General features: G+C 40.2%; 1 protein-coding gene and 1 non-coding gene across 3 annotated transcripts; both read left to right on the plus strand.

Annotated features, from left to right (window-relative positions):
* Positions 1 to 569: 569 nt before the first annotated feature.
* On the plus strand, positions 570 to 17,660 carry LOC129581878 (partitioning defective 3 homolog B-like). 2 transcript variants are annotated; one of them, XM_055473159.1, is made up of 13 exons: positions 570 to 1,062; positions 5,976 to 6,080; positions 7,140 to 7,398; positions 7,468 to 7,646; positions 8,285 to 8,670; positions 10,164 to 10,519; positions 11,759 to 12,249; positions 13,588 to 13,992; positions 14,143 to 14,228; positions 14,693 to 15,358; positions 16,314 to 16,496; positions 16,576 to 16,827; positions 17,112 to 17,660. In XM_055473159.1, the coding sequence occupies exons 1-13, from the start codon at positions 943 to 945 to the stop codon at positions 17,263 to 17,265; spliced, it is 3,642 nt and encodes a 1,213-aa protein (XP_055329134.1). In that variant the 5' UTR covers positions 570 to 942; the 3' UTR covers positions 17,266 to 17,660. The 2 variants fall into 2 exon arrangements, with proteins under 2 accessions (XP_055329134.1, XP_055329135.1); XM_055473160.1 differs by lacking the exon at positions 570 to 1,062 and adding an exon at positions 5,610 to 5,868.
* Positions 17,661 to 18,881: 1,221 nt separating this feature from the next.
* On the plus strand, positions 18,882 to 18,967 carry Trnay-gua (transfer RNA tyrosine (anticodon GUA)). The gene is given in 2 exon segments: positions 18,882 to 18,918; positions 18,932 to 18,967. It is a non-coding gene; the product is annotated as a tRNA-Tyr (tRNA).
* Positions 18,968 to 19,140: the final 173 nt, after the last annotated feature.

Raw genomic sequence — 19,140 nt, forward strand, 5'->3', positions numbered from 1 at the left:
TATCTATTATCTATACTACTGCAGACTGCTGTTTGGTGTTTGCTACCGCTGTTTTAAGAATAGTTATTGAATATTATGTATTTTCAGTGTGAAACAAAAAGGTTTATGTTGGTAGCTGAGATTGTCATATTTATAGTACGAAACTATGTACTACAAGTACGTATTTTTATATTAATTTGTACGCTTATGAAAAAATGCGAACACAGTCGACAAGTTTGTGACTTTGTGCAATTCCCTAGAGTAGACAAAATGAATGTCCAATGGACAATGTCCTGAATTGTGCTCTACCTTAAGATAAGATTATCAAGTATTGACAAATCGTATATAATAATTGTATTTGTCGGTTCCATGGCAGAAAATTATCGTCATTCGTCAGCTATAACATGGAAAAGAATAATTTTTCCCATCAATAAAGTACATACTGGTAAAGGTTGGCCCATTGGCTGGCGTAACCCCACCTACCGGACTATGCTGCCGGTATACAACACAGAAAGCGGTTATGTTTCATTCAATGAGCGCGTTTCCATTCCTTTTGTACGTTTGTAGGCAGGTGAAGCCGTAAGACCGGCCAGACATGCTCCATGCTTCATGATCACATATTGTACACGACGGTGTGTGTAGCGATTTCGCTCTTGCCTGTGCAGTTTTATCTGTAGGTTACTGACTACCTTTGCGCACCTTGCACGTTTCATACGATTTGGATGGTGCGGTGCCTGATGGAATAATCGTTATTAAATATTTCCACAGGATTGTCATTTTTGGCTAGAACTCATATAATATTATCATGATGTTCAGGTGGGATTAGCGGATTTATCCGCCGTCTGACCATGAGGATCGGCGTTAAATAGCGACTACCATCGTCTCCAGCATCTTAACCATCATCACGCCAAGGCCAACAACGGCTTGACTCGAGAGATTTTTCGTGAGGTTGTTGTAGGAAAAATGAAGGTGATTGTGCGCTTTGAAGATACGAGGATTACGGTGCCTTGTGGAAATGGGGACATGTTGGTCAAAGATCTTGTCCATGAAGCGGTCTCACGCTACAAAAGAGCTACGGGAAAGGTGGGCTGAATTTAAATATATATATATATATATAAATATATAATATACGACTTAATACGAGTATACTTTAAAGACAGGAGCTATCACCGTTTATGTATTCCCTATTCAATAATTGTAACTTTAACGGAAAAGTAAGGGACCCTTCTGATTTGGGTTTTACTGTTAATTTTTGTTGATGATAAATAATATATAGCAGTTGGATTTTAATAATTTTGTTGGGTAAAGGGTACTTAGGGTAGTGTCCGGTTGCGAGTGGCCTTTGCCTTCTGTTTACAAATAAAGCTTATTTATTAAAACAAGCGTCCGCCTCTTTTTCCTGTCAGTAGTTTTTTCCGTAAAATTCTTTCCCATTTAACGGATCTTTTTCACATATTTTATTAACCTCTTGTTTTTGGCGGATTCGACGAGAAGTGTAGATTACATAATGTTCGTACTAGTATTCGACCATCGACATTGAAACCGTTTGGGCGGATTACATAAATCGATGTGAAATATTGTTAGAATTATTCGTTTACATCAAATCGTGCATGGGATTGTTAGCTCGATCGTGAGAGGAGTGAACAGAAAATGCATCTGTTCGAACTTACAGCCCATGGTGAAATTTAAAGTATTCGTTAAAGTATTCAAGCATCTTGCCGCCGTGCCTTACCGTTTCATATTCTTGGCGAAAAAATGTAATGTATATTTAACTACTTTCGTCGATCCAGTTGGTTTATTGATTGTTCTTCTGCCAGATCATTGTCGATTCAGAGTAGACGTTAAAAGTGATCTTCAAATATAATGCGTTTTATTGAACCTTTGTAGATTATTGATATTTTGTTCACCCAGATTTTTAATCAACAGTTTGCATTTTGCAGTACCACTATTACCACAGTTAAATCGTTTCAGTAATATGTGATTTTGCAGAAACATGATAGCACGAATTACGAAACTCCGGCACAATCTTCACCGGTTTGCCGCATTTCGAAAGTTTCTGCAACTTGAAAAATTTTCATTTTCGTTTCTTGAAAGTTGATCTGCGAAGTGCGAACGTTGTCATCTAACGTTTTTGGGCATTTTTTTCATAAAGGCTTTGCAGATTTCCAGTGCTGTGTTGTAAAAGCAGCCCGTTTTACGCTATGCTCATACTTTTAAAATTTGCATGGATAAAGTTGCTGGTTTAACTTGCTTCCGTACATTTTCAGCTGTATTTTTGCTGGTTTAAGCGGTAAATTTTTATCTCCACTTGTATTCCCCAAGTGTATGGCACTTGAACCCATTATTGCAGTATTTTGTGGAAGGGATTTGTGTACAGAGAAAGCGTTAATATTGCAGAATTTGTTCGCTGATTTATCATTCTATCTCATTCACCTGCGTATATCGGGTTAAAGCTACTCGAAGAATTTTGTACCTGACCATTGCGAACAGCACTCCACATCCGCGCGTGTACAAACTCACCTGCAGCTCACACAGAACAGAGAATAATAGAAAAATGTTCATAATTTATGTATGTATGGTGTGTAGTCTTTCTCGCATTCTGCAGCGCAGCTCCGCATATTTCTCGCTCTGTTGAACAGTGACTACCTGTCGGTCATAATTTTCGACTCTTTATCTGTTACACCCGGCTGAAATTATCTTTCCGTTAGCGTGTGTATTTATGTTGCAGACACTTTTGCGCAAAATATCTATTAGTAAACTAGGTCGTCTACCGCATATCCACACACCACAATTACAAATGAAAATCACAGAATTCTGTCAACTAACGGTATAATATATTAAAGAAAGAAAATATTTGCCTGATTGGGTTTTGTTTAACTAACTGATGTTATACATGAATATACGATTTGCTGCTTGTTCCCATCCTGTGCCCCAATCGTAATGCTCATTAAGAATCGAAGAGCAGTTCAAGTTTTTTTTTCGAAAGCATGGATTTTTATTGCTACAAGCGAAATAGATACTTGATTCCTGCTGAATAACAAAGCAGCGGCTTGCTGCGTAAATAACATGCTTGAACCCTACACTAATACATAATTGTACTTCCAATAGGATGTATAATGGTACTGCAAACTGTGTTGTACAGTACCAGTTCTGTATTACCTTGCTTTAGATAGAAACAATTTTGACGATTTATAGCTCGTAAATAATTTTTGATTTGCGCATTTATATTAGTATTTCCGAGGTCTTTCACATCGATGTTTGAGCTCATTATGAGTGGATAGCAGTCCCTTAGGATAATTTTTATCATGTATGAAATAATAGTACGAGACTTTAAAACAATATAGTAATTTTGTGATAATTATGCAAGTAGTGTCGATTCCGAATTCACTGAGGAATCGCGCTAAGCGGCACAACACCGTGAATTGTGATACGTAAATAGCGAATCCAGATCATGCATTTTTTGCATCTCGTGGGGATGCAGAATTACTTGGAATTTGGAAAGCTATGCTTATTTTTTAATTCAGACTTGAAATGCTGAAAAGGGTTTTCAATTTGTTCTGGTGGTAGGATTATGGAAGCTTAGCGCTAAGGGCATGTGGACAATGGGCAGTTTTGACCTATATTCTTTAACGTTATTGCAGTGTCATTCCTCTCCCGATCATATTTCGCAATATAGCCTCTTGTTGTGACTAAGGGCTTCATAATTTCCTACATGGGGGAGTATTGAGACGTTAAAAAGCCTTCCATTAGGCATCTGATGGTGTTAAAGAAAATGCTTAAATACCATTAATCAATCACCGCAATCATGTTGCGTATTATTAATGGAAATGTACGCGTATGGATGGTTCCATATTAGAAACATTCAAACACAATATAATAACTAGCATACCGAATAGCTGCTGTTGCTGTTAAATCACCAAATGCGCACTATACGTGTTCAAAGAAGGTCACAAAAGTACGACGTCTTTTCGTCGATTACATACACAGCAGCAGCGTAGCGTCGAAAATTACGCTGCCTGAGGATTCCCACGCTTTCGTGATAATGCTAATACTAATTGCTTGATTGGAGTTTGTGGCTGGCGGACATTTCTGTATGTTGTAGCGGAGTTACGGCAGAAATGGAGGGTTCTTTTTGGTCGGTTTGACGGGGTGTTTGATTTTTGGTTATCTGATCATATTGTCCGTGAATTGACGTTGGACAGCTTAGATTTTCTGCCATTTTTGTTCGGCACTTAATTGAAACATGTTTACCGACATGTTGCTGCCTTTTGTTTATCCGGTCTTTTTTCTGCACTGACTTGTGAGGGGTTCGACAATGTCGAAGGCGAACTTGACTTGTCAAAAAGTTGTATATTCGAGCGGCTGCATAAGAAGCCTTTATTGTTTCTTCTGGAACTGGCTGAAACCATGAAATACGGTTATAAGAAACTAGTATTATTTTGGCCTCTTTTCATGAGCATTGATAATGACTATTACAGCAGTCCTCAGCGTTGTTGATTCAAAGCTGTCAACTGATTTTAAAACAACGTTGAACTGGGTGCCGATATCAGTGATAGTATGCATATGGTGTTAGTAGTAGTACGGTCACTAGTACCTTACTATCTAATAACGATTGGCGGTATTTAAAAAAGCTAATATTTGTTCTGCCCCAGATTTTGATGAATTATGAATATGCATTAATTTATTTTATTGCGTGTGTTACATATTGACTTCTGGCTTACATGCTGCTAGCCATAATTTAGGCGATTTAGGAACTTGGTTTCGTATGTGTGAGTCGTATAGGTCAGATTTAAGGACAAGGTGAAATGGAATAGATTTGTTTAATAAAATTCAGTCAAGGCAAATTTATTTTGTGCCTTACGCGTTTCGGTACGTGCATTCTTCTCAGTATCGTTCAGTTGTTTTCATTTTTGATGAAGAGTTTTTGTTAAATGTTACACCGCTCTTACAAATTAACTACAGTAGTAAGACTCCAGTAGGCAACGATGTGAATTGGGAATGACATATAAATATTGTAGTATATCTATATATAGCGTAGGTACTGATTATTTTTTCTGCAAATTTTTATTGTAATCACTTCCGTTTTCGCAAAATTAATTTGAAGATGTTTTCGTTTACCAGAGGAATAGGGTAGAACGATGTGAAGTATTGGCAGTATATAATAGAATCCATACTATGTGTTATTTACTGCTTTTATGATTTTTCTTTATAATTATTTGAAATAAAACTAACGCCGAACCGGAAGCGGTAGCCCTTCACCTCCTTGCCGTTCGAAATTTCATCCAGATTACAGTATTGTAACCTTTATCACTTATGTCGTGTGGGAACTGATCGGAACAAAAGAAAACTGCATTTGCCGCAGTGCCCCAGTTCTCGCAGCGAACTACAGGCGGGCTAAAAAGATGCCGATGTTGAAAGTTCGGTATTTGATTAGTACAGAGTACTGTGTAATAATTTCACTACGTACATATGCGAGTTCGGCCTTTGTGTAAAGAATAAATCAGATGTGTTACATGTAGTTTTAATCTTATCACCAGAATTCCAGTGGCATATGGGCAGGCTCGCCAGAGTCGAGTCATGCGGAAAGTAATCAAAAGAAAATTTGGTGTGGTAGTATTTTACCCTAACCTAGAGTAACGAAAAGCTTGAATCTGGTAGGGTACTAGGGAGCATGCGTATTCAGTTTAGTTCAAGGGAATTTTTATCAGGGTGTCAGAACGAATATGCTTGGTTCGCCGTACAACAATCTTTTTGCGGCTTCTTACTTACTATTGTCATTATATCACCGGAACTTGACGGCGGCCAACGACGGCGGGCCGGCGCTGCAGGGTTATCAAGCGAACTGTATCACGTTGGATTGTATTTTTATGTTTGTGTTGACAACACCTGGTCAGTAGTGTAGTTACAATACTGTATGTGTCAATATTGGAATAAGAGTGAGATGATTGAGATTTTATGACTTCCTTCGGACGGAAATATGGGATTTTTGTTTCCAGGGTTCAAAGGTCAAGATACGCATACACACCGTTAAGACAGCCAGCGACGAGTCTATACTGGATTTTAGTGACCAGATTGGAGCTGTGGTGGACGACCGCGAACAGGTATGGAACGGGGAATATATATGAACATATTGCTAATTTTTGTTCTTATGTTAATGCAAAGCTTTGTAAGCCAAAACTACATTTGTTTGTACAGTTGGTGTTTTTCAGGGTATCGTAACCGTATTGTTAACTCCCTGAAGCTCGTTTGTTTACTTTTGATGATTTGAATAATTTTAAATAACTCTGGCATCTTTTCGTGCAGCGAGAAGGAGTGATGTGTTGGTTCGATATTTTTATGGTTTTAATAGTTTTTTGGTGTTTTAATGTCCTTGGTGCAGGGGTGCAACGAATTGATGCTTAACGATAAGATCAATCGCCAGTTCTAAAATTACACATATTAATTTATCATGTTTATTCACGCACTGTCTTTATACGTGTTGATTTGTTAGCGAAGGTTTTATCAGTGTCAAAAGCATGCATCATACAAGAAATTATTCCATAGCAGAGTGCGGATAGAATAGGACGGAATGTTTAGTTCCCAGAACTTACGATGTAATGATATGAAAAGCTAATAAATAATTACTGATACCAGATGTGTCATATATGCATAGGCTGACCTGCTAGTGAGGTGTACGACTGCTCAGTAATTGAGTAAGTAGTCTACGAACAAGTGAACCGAGTGGTTATTTCAAAATTCAAAATCAGTTCCTGCTAAATTCCCCGTATTAGTAACTATTTGTACATGGAACGGTAAACAAAAACAGGCCCCATTTGACTGGTATGAGTATAGCTTCAGCGATTGGTCAAGACTCAGCACACAGCAAGTATCGATGCGGTCGAATGTAAGAAACTACCAGCCGGAGGTACCAGTTCTTTGGAAGAAGTCCGCACTGACTTTTTCCGAATTCTCCCGTTTTATCTTTTTCTTCCTTAAATTCTTATCTGGATTAAAGTGGATTTATTGTGTATTTGTAAACTGAATCGGAAACAGATGGGTTTACATTGTCATGTTCTTGCATTTCATTCCTAAAGTGTGTAATTAGGTAGAGTGGATGCATCCACTATGCCTGTACACGAGTATGTAATTACGAGTACTGTATGTATGTTTCGTGTTTGCAGATTATTGCCGTGTTCGACGAGGAATCGGATGAATTGGATATGCATTTAGCCAGCGACGGAATGAGTGCTGGATCCAGTTCTACCGATACGTGGCGTCCCGACAGTGAAAACAGTGAGAAGATCGGCCATCCCAGTGATCTGGCTGCAGTTAGTAAACTGACCCCCACCGAGCGCTGGCTTCTCGATCGTCCAGTGCATCTGACCGATGATCAAAATGGAATTGAAATCAAAGATGATGATGAAGTCACTGTCAAACCTGGTAACACCATCAGAACATTTTCTCGACAAATTTGCTAATAACGCCAGCTTGTTCTTTTCCTTACGTTAGGCCTGACATTGTCGGTTCGGCGAGGGAGTGATTCTAATCTTGACAACGTGAAAGATCTCGATGAAGACATCCTGATTCCTCAGTCTCAGCTTAAACGCTGGTCAACAGCGGCGGCCGTGTACGGACAGGAGTCGCGGACCAAGAGCACTCTTCCACTTATGTCTCAGACTTCTCGAGGGGTGAGCGAAGCACTTCCGCAATTTAGTAGCTAATCAAAAACCGAAATTAGCAAAGCTGATGATGATTTCGGGTTTTGCTGTTTGGTAGCTGAATTCGATTTCTGCCTGTTAGGTTTTTTTTGTTTAAATTGCTTCTGTTGATTTTATCATTCTATCTGCAGATTTCGGCTTTACAACAGTATTATCGGAATAATGAAACGGCACGGTATTTTTGGTTTTTGCACGATTAATTTCTTTGGTCACAGTACTGTTGTAAAGCTGTAGAATTAGGTATTTAGAGTTCAGGCAGTTCAGATATTGTTCGTTCCTTGCAGGTTTTTATCGTGTAGTTTGCACTGCAGCATTTGTTAAAATTTTGAACCATTAGTGTCAGAATGCAGTTGGAATCGTGTATAAATTTATATGAGTGTGTATTTTGGCTTTATTTTGGGGTCAACCTTGCTTCAGCATGTTTTATTTTTGTATTATTTCTGCTTTACCATAAAGCGTCATGATCAGCGGATTTGCCGCTACTTGAACTGTTAATACTAAATACAGAGTGTCAAATGTATTTATTTAAATTGCCCGCTCCCTGCTAGCATTGACAGTGATAATAAGCACAGCTGGTTTTCCGGTACTGAACTGTCTGTGTATTACAGCATAACCTGCTCGTGCGGCCTGAAGACAGCGGTGGTGGAAAGAGTGATTTCTCAGCAGGCAACAAGGACCATCTGCCAGTGCATTTCAGTCAGAAATGCTCATCGTCAGGTGTAAAATTGCCCGTACAGCACGAAATCAATGAAGCAGAGGATAGCGGTGTAGTTGGCGCTGCTCCGACTGTAACGACTACCACGGTAGCCGTCACGCTTGTTCCCCGGCCTAACGAACCGGTTGGGCTGCATCTGGTTCCGGAGCACGATATAAAGGGACTGAAAATACAGGCCATTGATAGGAATTCCGTGGCCGAAGCGACACACTTGCTACACTTGGGCGATTACATACTGGATGTTAATGGACAGCGCGTGGACGATCTGGATTTTGGGAGGTGAGCTTTAATAGATTTTTGTCAGCGTATGGATTATGGGGCATGCCATACTATAGCCATATTCCTTCGGATTTCACAGTTGGATTTCAATTTTGTATGCCTTCAAAACGTTCGTTATACTGCCGCCCTTTACTACCACGCCTTTTCAGAACTCTCTTTGGTTTATTTTTTTATTGTGCCGTTACTTACATTTACACTGGCATTCTCGCATGGATAACCTTTGCCAAACCTAGTAACTCAGATTTTCGTACTCGCCGGGGCGCCCATGTTTAAATCTACTTGATCGGCAGTATTAGTCTGAAATATTGTGGTATGAAAGGTTCAGTGTCCGATTTGTGGAGGTCGAAAAAAATTTATACGGCCATATTTTAAAATTAAGGGATTTCTGCCTTGCATTTTTTTTCTGAAGCAGACTTTTTTGTTGCTGTGCGTACACGTAGTCGAAAAGGTCTCTGTTAACTACACAATTTATTAAACGTTTCAACATTTGGTGGTAATACTTTGCAGTATCTGGTGTTTTATGGATATTAGAAGTTTAGAGTAAAACCGGAAAACTGGAAACGGCAAAACGGTAAAACCGGAAAATTGTCTTATGCTAAACCCCACTGCGCAAGATATGATATAATGCCAGATTTTCTTATACAGTTTCTTTACTTGAAATACGGTCACGCGCTGATATCTTGAGGTTACAAATTAGTGCATATTTAATGAGCCCAATTACAGTTCGTTACTTTGGCTGCATGCAGTTTTTCGACTTGTTCGTACGTTGTGGTTTTTTATAAGTTATTTCTGATCACCTTCAGTTCTTATAAGTAATTCTTATTTACGGTCATAGGCTCATGCCATTAATTACTTCAGATTTCAGGTAAAGGTGTATGCATACAAGACTCGTTTAACTGTTTAATAATGCAATAATCTTTGCACTTATTTTAAAACCATATTATGATGTCGCGCTATTTGTTATATGTGTAAATTTTTTATACATGTCTATTTTATACACATTATATCTATATGTGTTTATAACTTGCATGACAGAAGAGTCAGGACCGAATATTTTGATTTCTGACAAAATGACAGTAAAGCCGACAAATCCGCTTAGATGTGCAGTAAATAGTCAACACATACAAACAGCATTATTGTATTATTGTCTTGATTTAAGAGAGCTAAATGGCCAACATGCGCTCTTACGTGCTTGTCATAATGGACTACTAATCTGGGAGAACCGGTCAACTGCATTAGCACGGCTGGAAAATTGTCCACCAACCGGTTTCCCTGATGTTTACAGTGGTGACGCACAAATGTCAGCAAACATGGAAGAGAAAACGTAAACTGCATCGTTTCTCTAATGGTCACATCACGCAGCGAGAGAAACGAGCAGTTCGCACCCAGCCCCTTGTTGAAAAGCGTTGATAGCCAGGAACTATGTCGCTAGATTAAGCGCTTAGTTTGGTCACAACTCAGCAGTGTATAATGCTTTAATAATAATGTTGTAGAGCGCAAGAAATCTTACGTACAGCGGTGGCTCAAGGCGGTGCTGTGAAAATTCGTGTCTGCTCAACTGCAACAACAGCACGCGCTATTTCACCATCATCTTACGACGCGGTAGTCGAGAAAACAACTCTCGAGACAGTTGTGCTGCAGCAACGCAAACGAACACCGCCGCCATTACCACCCAAACCCAAATTACCATATGACATTGAGACCATGCTGCAACGGGCCAACGGCGACGGGGGAATGCTGGATTATACACCGGATGTGGTCAATAATGATTATCACACAGCAGAAGGACTGTATTCTTATGGATCGCTGCGACGGCCAGGCAGGAAGCTGACCATTGATTTGCTGAAAGGTGAGTTTGGAACACTAGTAGAAGTGTGGCGGTTTATGATTAGTTATTATTTAAATTAGTAAATAGCGGAAGCGGATATCTTGAACATAAGTACTATTAAATGTTATGCAATTTTTTGGATTACCAATGTTGACAACCACTTGTTGCTTGTGTTTGTAATATTGCATATGGAGAGGGCCTGCAATGTGTTCGCAATTCTCTATGATTTACGAAATGAATAATTATTCTTACTAATCTTTGAAGTATCGTTTATTGTGATAAGATGTTCATTTGCAGTAGGTTGTCCTGAAAGTTTTGCTAATTGTATTTTAAAGACTGCTAGCATATTTTCGATCGCATGCGCTGATAACGTGCCACTATTTTGTCTGTATGTCGTTTCTCTGTGCTGCACTCTTTCGCTGCAATTTTCGCGAATATTTACACTTTTTCGACAAATTTCCACGTGCTGCTTCGCGTAATTATGTGAGCGGTATAAGCAGATTTCGTTGGGGTGCGATAAACTGACTTAAGATGTTTGGTAAACAAATGTATTCAATATCGATTGTGTAAAAATCTTTAATCGGTGTTTAGAAGCTGTGTCTAAAAAAGATGTACAAAGAAATAATTTTCTAATTGAGCCGTAATTGCTTGCGCAGTTATTCTTCTATCACAATGAGAAAGTACTTGTTAATGATAGATTGCGGAAGTAGCGCAGTTAGATGTCCGAATTAGGTCCATAAACGGAAACAGCAGATGCATAAAAAATCAGCAACAGCAATAAATTGATTAGTGGTTGTGCACATCTGACGTCTGGGGTGCCGAATGGAACGATGGATCCAAATAATATATATTGCACATTTTGATGAATCGTAATTTGATGACCTGCTGACTATGTTTTTGTCCGAAGAGCTCATTTGGCGTGAAAGCCATTCTTTCCTAATGATAGAGCACAGCAGACCGTCTAGCACTTGCTTCACACTTGGTCCACTACCAAAAAATACAGCGATTTTGGAGCACACTTGAAGGCGCCAACTAAGTTTCATTAAAAAATTATTGAGCGTTGCTTTATAAAAAAAACACTGTTTCTCTGTACCTAGGTACGGCTTGGCTTGGTTGTGGTTACTACAAACTTGCGGTTAGGTTGAGCTGTTTTTTTTCCGAATTTTGTTTCCAAAACAATGGTTGCAGTGGTGAACAATACGATACTGAAATGTATCTTTGTTGCTTATTAACTTTCTAACAATTGTGCTGTCGATTTAGGCCCCGAAGGATTAGGGTTCACTGTGACGACCCGTGATAATCCGGCCGGTAGTGTATGTCCGATTTATGTCAAGAGCATCTTACCGAAAGGTGCGGCGTTCAAAGATGGTCGTCTGAAGAGTGGCGACCGTCTGCTGGAAGTCAATGGGCAGGACTTGACCGGCAAATCACAAGATGATGTCGTCGGGTTGCTGCGCGGGATTCCCTACAATGCCGAAGTGGTGTTGGTGGTGGGACGTCCCGAAGCGACGCCCATCAGTCCCGTCTTGCCTCGCATATGGGAGGGCCCTACGGAAATGCTCACGTCGGAAAATAAGGAAGAATTAGCGCGGAAAAATATGGAGATTTTGACACTGGATGTGCCGCTGCAGGACTCGGGGTCGGCGGGTTTGGGCATTCGGGTCAAGGGGAAAGCGACAGTGGTGGACGGTGAAAATCGGGACGAAGGGATTTTTGTCATGAATGTTATCACCGGTGGTGCCGCATCGAAGGTGAGAATTAACTGCTCATTAATTTGTTTTGTGATTATTTTATTTGAAAAATTATGCTAATACGTGTTGTATGTGTGAGTATTACTGTAGTGGCTCGCACATCTTGAACCACAGAGTTCGTGTACGGGAAAAAAGTGCATCCAATATACACACTCTAACATGGCCAAACGCACGATTGCCAGTTGGTGTGCACTGATAAATTTCTGATGTCTCACAACATGTGGTCTCCGTCTGGAGAACCTTCTTGAATATTTAGAAAAATTAGAGCTCTAACAATTATTAATTATATTTATGCTCGAAAGCAGCCATTAACTTAGAGCTTTGCTGTCAGCTCGAATTCAGAAGCTGATTTGTTGTGGTTTTTGGGGTACCCCTGGAGGGGGGACGGGTACGTTCAGCGACAACATTCTACAGCTACAGAATAATTCCAGCTCTCAGAATCTCAGATACAGATTTTTTTTCTAGACTGAACTGCAATTTTGATGAAACAGTTTGATTTATTGGACAGATTCAGAAGAGTGCTCATCTTAAAATCAAATGAAGCATTATGTCGTAGCCGTGCATTTTGCCCGGTTAGAGTGTGTATATTGGATGCACTATTTTCCCGTACACCAACTCTGTGGTTCAAGATGTGCGAGCCACTACAGTATATCTATAATAATGCAGCCAGTAGGCATAGAGTCGAGTTGATATTTTCAAGCTGCAGATAAGTGTCGAACTTAAAGCTTTGAAAACTGTTTCTGGTAATTAGTTTTGCTGCACGTAAAGAACATTTTATTGCTTGTTCGTGTTTTTTTCTTGATTGATTTTGTGAAAAAAAAAGTGCTGCCACAGATGTAACCCAACTTGACTTGCACTACCTGGACGAGTTAAACTTCGCGTGATGCTCGCTTGAGCACTGACGTTATCTGTTGAAGAAAAAGTGCAATGTGAGCTGTTTCATGACTAATCAGATGATGTTGTGGCTGCGTTGTTATTACATTATCAGGCGTAATTTTTGTCGTGTGTAATAGTTTTTGTTTGTCCTGTAAAGAAAATGAGTGGGCTGGTTATCGCATAGAAGAAATGTGAGAACATGCAAACACGTTATGCGCGGGTCACTCAAATTAAACAAGGATTACGTCAATTAGCTGCGACTCGGTGAACGAAGCTTTGATATATACCACGATTTCTCCGCTTAGCTCATTTACAGACAGTAACTACAAGTGACCATAAACAAAATTACAGTTTAATTAATCGTAGAAAAACTTCTATACGAATACTTTTTTACTTCTTAACAAATCTTCACAGTTAGCGATGTGGAAAATGTGTTTGTACATTGTTATGTTGAACGTATAGGATGGCAGAATTCAGCCTATGGACCAGCTAATCCGGATAAACGGCATTTCTCTGCTGCATCAGTCAAATCAGGACGCAATGGAAACGCTGCGAAAAGCTATGCAGGAACATGGCTCTTCCTCTCCCGTAATGAGCATCACTGTGGCCCGGGAGGTGCGGCCGGATGGGTCTGCTGGTCAAGAAGAAGCTCAGCGCTTCCCGGTCACTGGCGGAATGGCGGACCCAGCGGCATTAAGCCATGTTATTCATGTGCCAAATTCTCAGGATACTGCTACCGTCTCCTCGCCGCACTCCGATATTAGTCCGCCGAAACCACCGAGATTGTACCAGAACCTGACTTCGGTTACCATTAACGGGCGAAAAGATGATCTGATTTTGATTGAGGGCGATGATAGTTTTTCCGAGGTGAATTTTTATGTTAAGCTTAGTATTGCTTACTTTGTGTGATTTGGTCTTTTTAAAGTAACATGTGACGATTTACGTGGCATTTATGGTATCGTACTTGGAATTATCTAAATTAGGTTACTGGGGATTTATTTGTATATGTTTAAACAGAGCGTTCCGAATTCGGCGGCTTCCACGGCATTCCACCACAACCGGCTCGATGAACTGAAGGATCCTTACGATGCCGATGTATCTATGTGAGTTAAAAGTTAAATTCAATTTATTCATTAGACTGCTACTATAGTTGTCAGTAATGGAGATTGACAGAAGGAAAACTATGCTCAGAAACGGTCTGCTCTTTCTTGCTTTCATAACGTGACACCTGACGCTAATTGACCCAGTTTATGACGGCCGCGTAATTAGCTGCAATTTATTGCTTGATAAATTTTGACGCTGTTTCGGAAATTAGGACAGCGGGTGGAAGGAGTAATGAACTCTGTGACTAACAATGTTTTCTTTGCTCTTTTTATACAAATACATGTTGTTGGGGAAAAAGTAATTTAATTGTTTTGATCGCTAAAATTAAAGTGGTAGTGATTCTCACTGGAAAAAATTATGTCCGGTATTTTAGCTAATTTGCTAGCTTAATGGCGAAAACATTACATTCGTGGTATGATTTCCGAATGTTGCAGCTTGTTTCATAATATAGAAATTATTTCAGGGATTATGATCCATTTAATCGTGAAAGTTTCGCTCGTCAGAGCATGTCGGAGAAGCGCCATGCTCACCTGGATCCGCGTCACTTGGAGACGTACCGGAAGTCCAAAGCCGCCTTAGCCCACTTCCATTCAGCCGCCAAATCTCACACCCCCTCCCCCAGTAATCCCGCCGAGATGGAACAGAAACTACGGCGCGCCAATTCCCTGGAAAGTGTGATTAAAGGACCGACAGCCGCGGGTGGTCCCGCTCCAACCGCCGCCACACCGCCTTCGCATAATGGCCGGCGCTCCAAGAGCAGTGCCAATCGGAATCGGGGCTGTAATGAGAGCTTCCGCGTGGCCGTCGATCGGTCGTATGACGCGGAGAAGGATGAGGAGAACATTCGGCCCAGTGATAGTACACCGTCGGTGACGTTTAAGGAGGAGAATATCGAGGTGATGGACAGTAGTCCCAGTGCTGATGGGAAGAAGCAGAAGAAGCCGGGCTTGCTGCGAGGATGGTTACGGCGCAGTGGGAATCGCAAGGGCGACGGATCGCCGGTGTCGGAAAGTGTCGTGACGACGACGCAGACATTGTCCAGCAGTATTCCCGTATCCCGATCGGCGCCCAGTGTGCATGATGAACAAGCGGCCAAAGCTCGACAAGCGGCGCTTGAAGAGCAACAGAGGTAAGGAATTTTTTTCAGTACACTATGTCAGTTTTAATTGAATTTAGTATGCACTGCAAGATTTTCCACTTAAGTGTTAGTGAAAAAATCATCCGACTCGTTCGCTGCACACGCGATGCAACAGAAATTGGCACTTCTGTAGAAGAAAATATTCTACAAACAGTTTTTGGTATCTTAAGTTCGGGTTGGTTCCATCTTGTCGCTTTGCTTGTAGAAGTTTCATAGTTTAACGCCATTCAGTACGTGTTTGTCGATTTCGACTTTTCATCGATTAATGCTGCGCTATATTTACGCAACAACTGAAGAAATCTGCAGTCGATTAGTTTAGCTTGAATTTGATGAATCGGTGACTGGTCCGTCACCGATTAAAAGGCCTAAAAATATATTTCACGCTCCTTTTAAGTTGTTTTTTATTGAGCCGCGCAGCCACCGGCGGCGTATGCACAGCCATATTTGTAAATCTGATTGACCTTGTCATAATGGCAGTTCTGACAAGAAAAACGGCTTGTTCCGATCGCCGTATCGTTTTAATGACCGCGAAACAAGATGAAAAACTGACGCGTACGCGTTTCCGTCTTTTGCCTTATGTTGTGATGTGATGTGCGTTTGCAAAAGTGACGATCTATGTTGAGGAATGTGTAATCAGTACAGTTCTAAATTCGCGATGATGTCAATCATTTTCCTTGATGCGTTTGTTATGCATTCTTTTGAAACTGCCCGCTGCTGTGCACAATAAAAATTCCGGAATGTTCATATTTAATCTAAGGGCATCTTTAATCTGGTTATTCTTTATTCATATATGGGTTATAAATTATTAGAGACCGTCAGAAATAATCAAGCTTGATTTCACGCAATTTTTCTCACTGGTTTTATATAATATTTTTTTATGGTCGCCTTTAATTTTCAAATTTCATGGCTTGCACGTGAAGTTCCCAACTTTGATTTGTTTTTGCAGGATTAATGTTCACTACCAGCGATTCAAATCGCAACAGCTCCAACAACAGCAGAAATCTTACCAACAGTTACCCTCTGTTGCCGTCAAGCCAACCACGAAGAAGCCTACGATGCCTCCGGCTGCTGAACAGAAACCAGTAGTCGTTCACATTCCAACTAGCGGTCATCCACCACCAAGAAATTCGTATGTTTAACAATAAGAGGACCGCTGGTTTAAAATTGTTGACGCCATTACTTTTTTGTAACCGGTGACTGTTTTACAGGAAGTCAGAGAATATGTATGGTGTCGTAACGAGTGATCCTTACGGGCATTACATGAACTATGATGAGATTCAAAAAGTTATAAAAAGGCGACCCAATACACACGCCCAGCCCGTAGCTCTCCAGCGTCAGCGGCCTGTGTCCAATTTTTTCGAGTATGGAGCGGTGCCCGGTAATGGGGTCTATGCTCATCCCCGAACTGAAATACCGAACCACTTGTTGCTGCCGAATGCAGCGTACAACGCCCCCGCTAGGTTGGTAATAATTTTATTGCTATTCCGCCTATTCGGCATATTATTTTGTGTTTTTCACGTATTTAAAACATAATTATTAATTGAGTTATGCGAGTATGATATATGAAGTATCTACAATCTACATCAGACTACATACCTGTGTCTCGCTCCATTTTTCATAGCAAATTTGTCGCGACTTGTTTGAATGCGGTTCTGTCTTCTGTGTTTTTTCGCTGCTAATGCAGAATTGATGTGAAATAGGGTGTTCTTGATTGAACGTTTATACATATGTACGCATTTTATAGGCCGCTGGGACAAATTCGAGAGAATTCCATGGAGAAATTAAGTGTTAATCGTGCTAATGATGGAGTGATTTACGCCGCTGCCAGTCGCCGTGGAATAGCAAAGCCGCTGGTGACCACCACCACAGCGGCTGCGCTCATGGGATCGCAGGTGTAAATGTCGCCAACCGATCCTGTGGAGTTTGTTTTTTGTTGTTTGAAATTTTAAGTTTTTTTCTCTTCAAAAGCATGCAATATTTTTTGAGAGTCGATTGTGTTCTTCGTGTTTGATTGGCCGCCAATTGCGAAATTTGCTCAGGTTTTAAGAATTAATGTGTACAAATATCTTCCGAACATGTTCTGACGGGATTTTGCTTTAGTCAGCGTACGCTGCTTTTTTCGTGTTTTAAAGTCTGAATACGTATTTCTGTTCGATGCAAATTGGAACAAATTGAATTTTTGATCTGTTTTCCGGGGCAGTTTGTGCATGGCATGGTATATTCTGTTTTAGAATTTCAAAATTTATATGTGTCATTTGATATTTTTTAGAAAATAAAGCTCATATTTTTATGGCGTTTTGTCTACCGATTGTCAAACCAAAGTCTTTTTTTCGGATAACGATGATAAAGCGTACGTCAGTTTCATGGCTGCAACACAATTAATATGTATTTTATTCGACACCAGTCAGCTCACAGATCAGATGGGATAGCACAGGTTTACACTACTTAAAATGATAAAAATTTAAACATTGAAAAAACATCCAAAATCGTTAGAATTAATATACTTGACCTTTCAGTATTACTGCCACTTCCACCCAAAGAATTTGCAGGTCTTTTATTCATTCAGTCGATTTCTTGTAAGTATTTGTAAGTTCCTTCGGCGTTTATTTTAATTTCTTGTTGGCCGATAAGTGTTTACTGTAGTCCAAAGCTCCAAATAACAACTGTATAAGATTTACACCAGCAGCAGGATGTTCAGCAATTGCTGTAGAACAGTTACTTACAATAAATGCACTTTATTGGTCAAATAAATGCACTTGGGGGCAAAGCAAAGAAAGAAACATGCAAACTACAACAAGAAAATCTCATTTAATTTATCCAGCCCTTCCCTCGTGCCAAGCACTGACGCCGCGTTACCCCGCTGAATTTCTATATATCGACAAGCGCTGTCTTAAAAACTCATGCGAGCGTGCTTCGCCAGTTTGCTGCTGAAGTCTCTTCCCCAGTTCTTTGATAAATGCGATTGCTGACGGTCCCCATGGGCCCATGGTTTCAAAAGCAATTGGAACGAACAGGTAACGGCCAGCTAGGTAAATATAAAGTCTGGATTTCTTATCCTCAGCTTGCACGGCGGCCGCTCCCGCTGTAGTCGAAGTTGCTTTGACATGTGACGGCGCAACCGTGTCTACACATGTCACGTCCCATGCTAGACACTTACAATTAATTCCCTACTATTTCCTGTCCTATAAACTGTTTCCTAGAAGGCTTTTAATATTGTTTTTTAGGAAGATGAAAGCTCATCATACATACAATTAATTTCAGTAGTGAATATTGACAGTAAAATGTAGTGATCTCCTAAATTGTACTCGTAGCATAACTTGTTTTTTAAATTCGCCGTACAAAGTACTATGTTTTTCCCTGGTTTTGAGATTGATATGCTACGATTCACTTTACCTGCTTAACACATTTTGTATCGATTGGTCAGGCTGCAGTGCAGGCTTCCGGCGGTTTAACAGTTCCCAAACCTTGCGAGTATAGCCTCTGCTTCGACAGAATTTGTTCAACTAGTATGAAACCGACGATAGCTCAGTTGGCAGAGCGGACGGCTGTAGTGTTATCAGAGGTACCGTCAGGTCCTGAGTTCAATTCTCAGTCGTCGGAAAATTTTTGTTTTTTTCATTTTGTAAAAACATTCTGTATATATCTGTAGTCCCTCCTGTATCAAAATGAAAGATAAACAGTAATTAACTGACACTTTTATTTAGTAAGCTAACAGTATTTCCGAATTATGCAGTGACGTTTGTCGCAGTTGTTGTAATTCATAATGATCATGG

This window comes from Paramacrobiotus metropolitanus, unplaced genomic scaffold (genome assembly GCF_019649055.1).
Source record: "Paramacrobiotus metropolitanus isolate TYO unplaced genomic scaffold, Prichtersi_v1.0 Parri_scaffold0000006, whole genome shotgun sequence".
Taxonomy (NCBI): domain Eukaryota; kingdom Metazoa; phylum Tardigrada; class Eutardigrada; order Parachela; family Macrobiotidae; genus Paramacrobiotus; species Paramacrobiotus metropolitanus.

Bases quoted from the DNA above. Each gene is read 5' to 3' on its own strand.
- LOC129581878 (XM_055473159.1), top strand. From the start codon at position 943: ATGAAGGTGATTGTGCGCTTTGAAGATACGAGGATTACGGTGCCTTGT. The intron at 7,647-8,284 runs GTGAGCGAAGCA...TGTGTATTACAG, and splicing joins TGTCTCAGACTTCTCGAGGG to CATAACCTGCTCGTGCGGCC. The intron at 10,520-11,758 runs GTGAGTTTGGAA...CTGTCGATTTAG, and splicing joins GACCATTGATTTGCTGAAAG to GCCCCGAAGGATTAGGGTTC.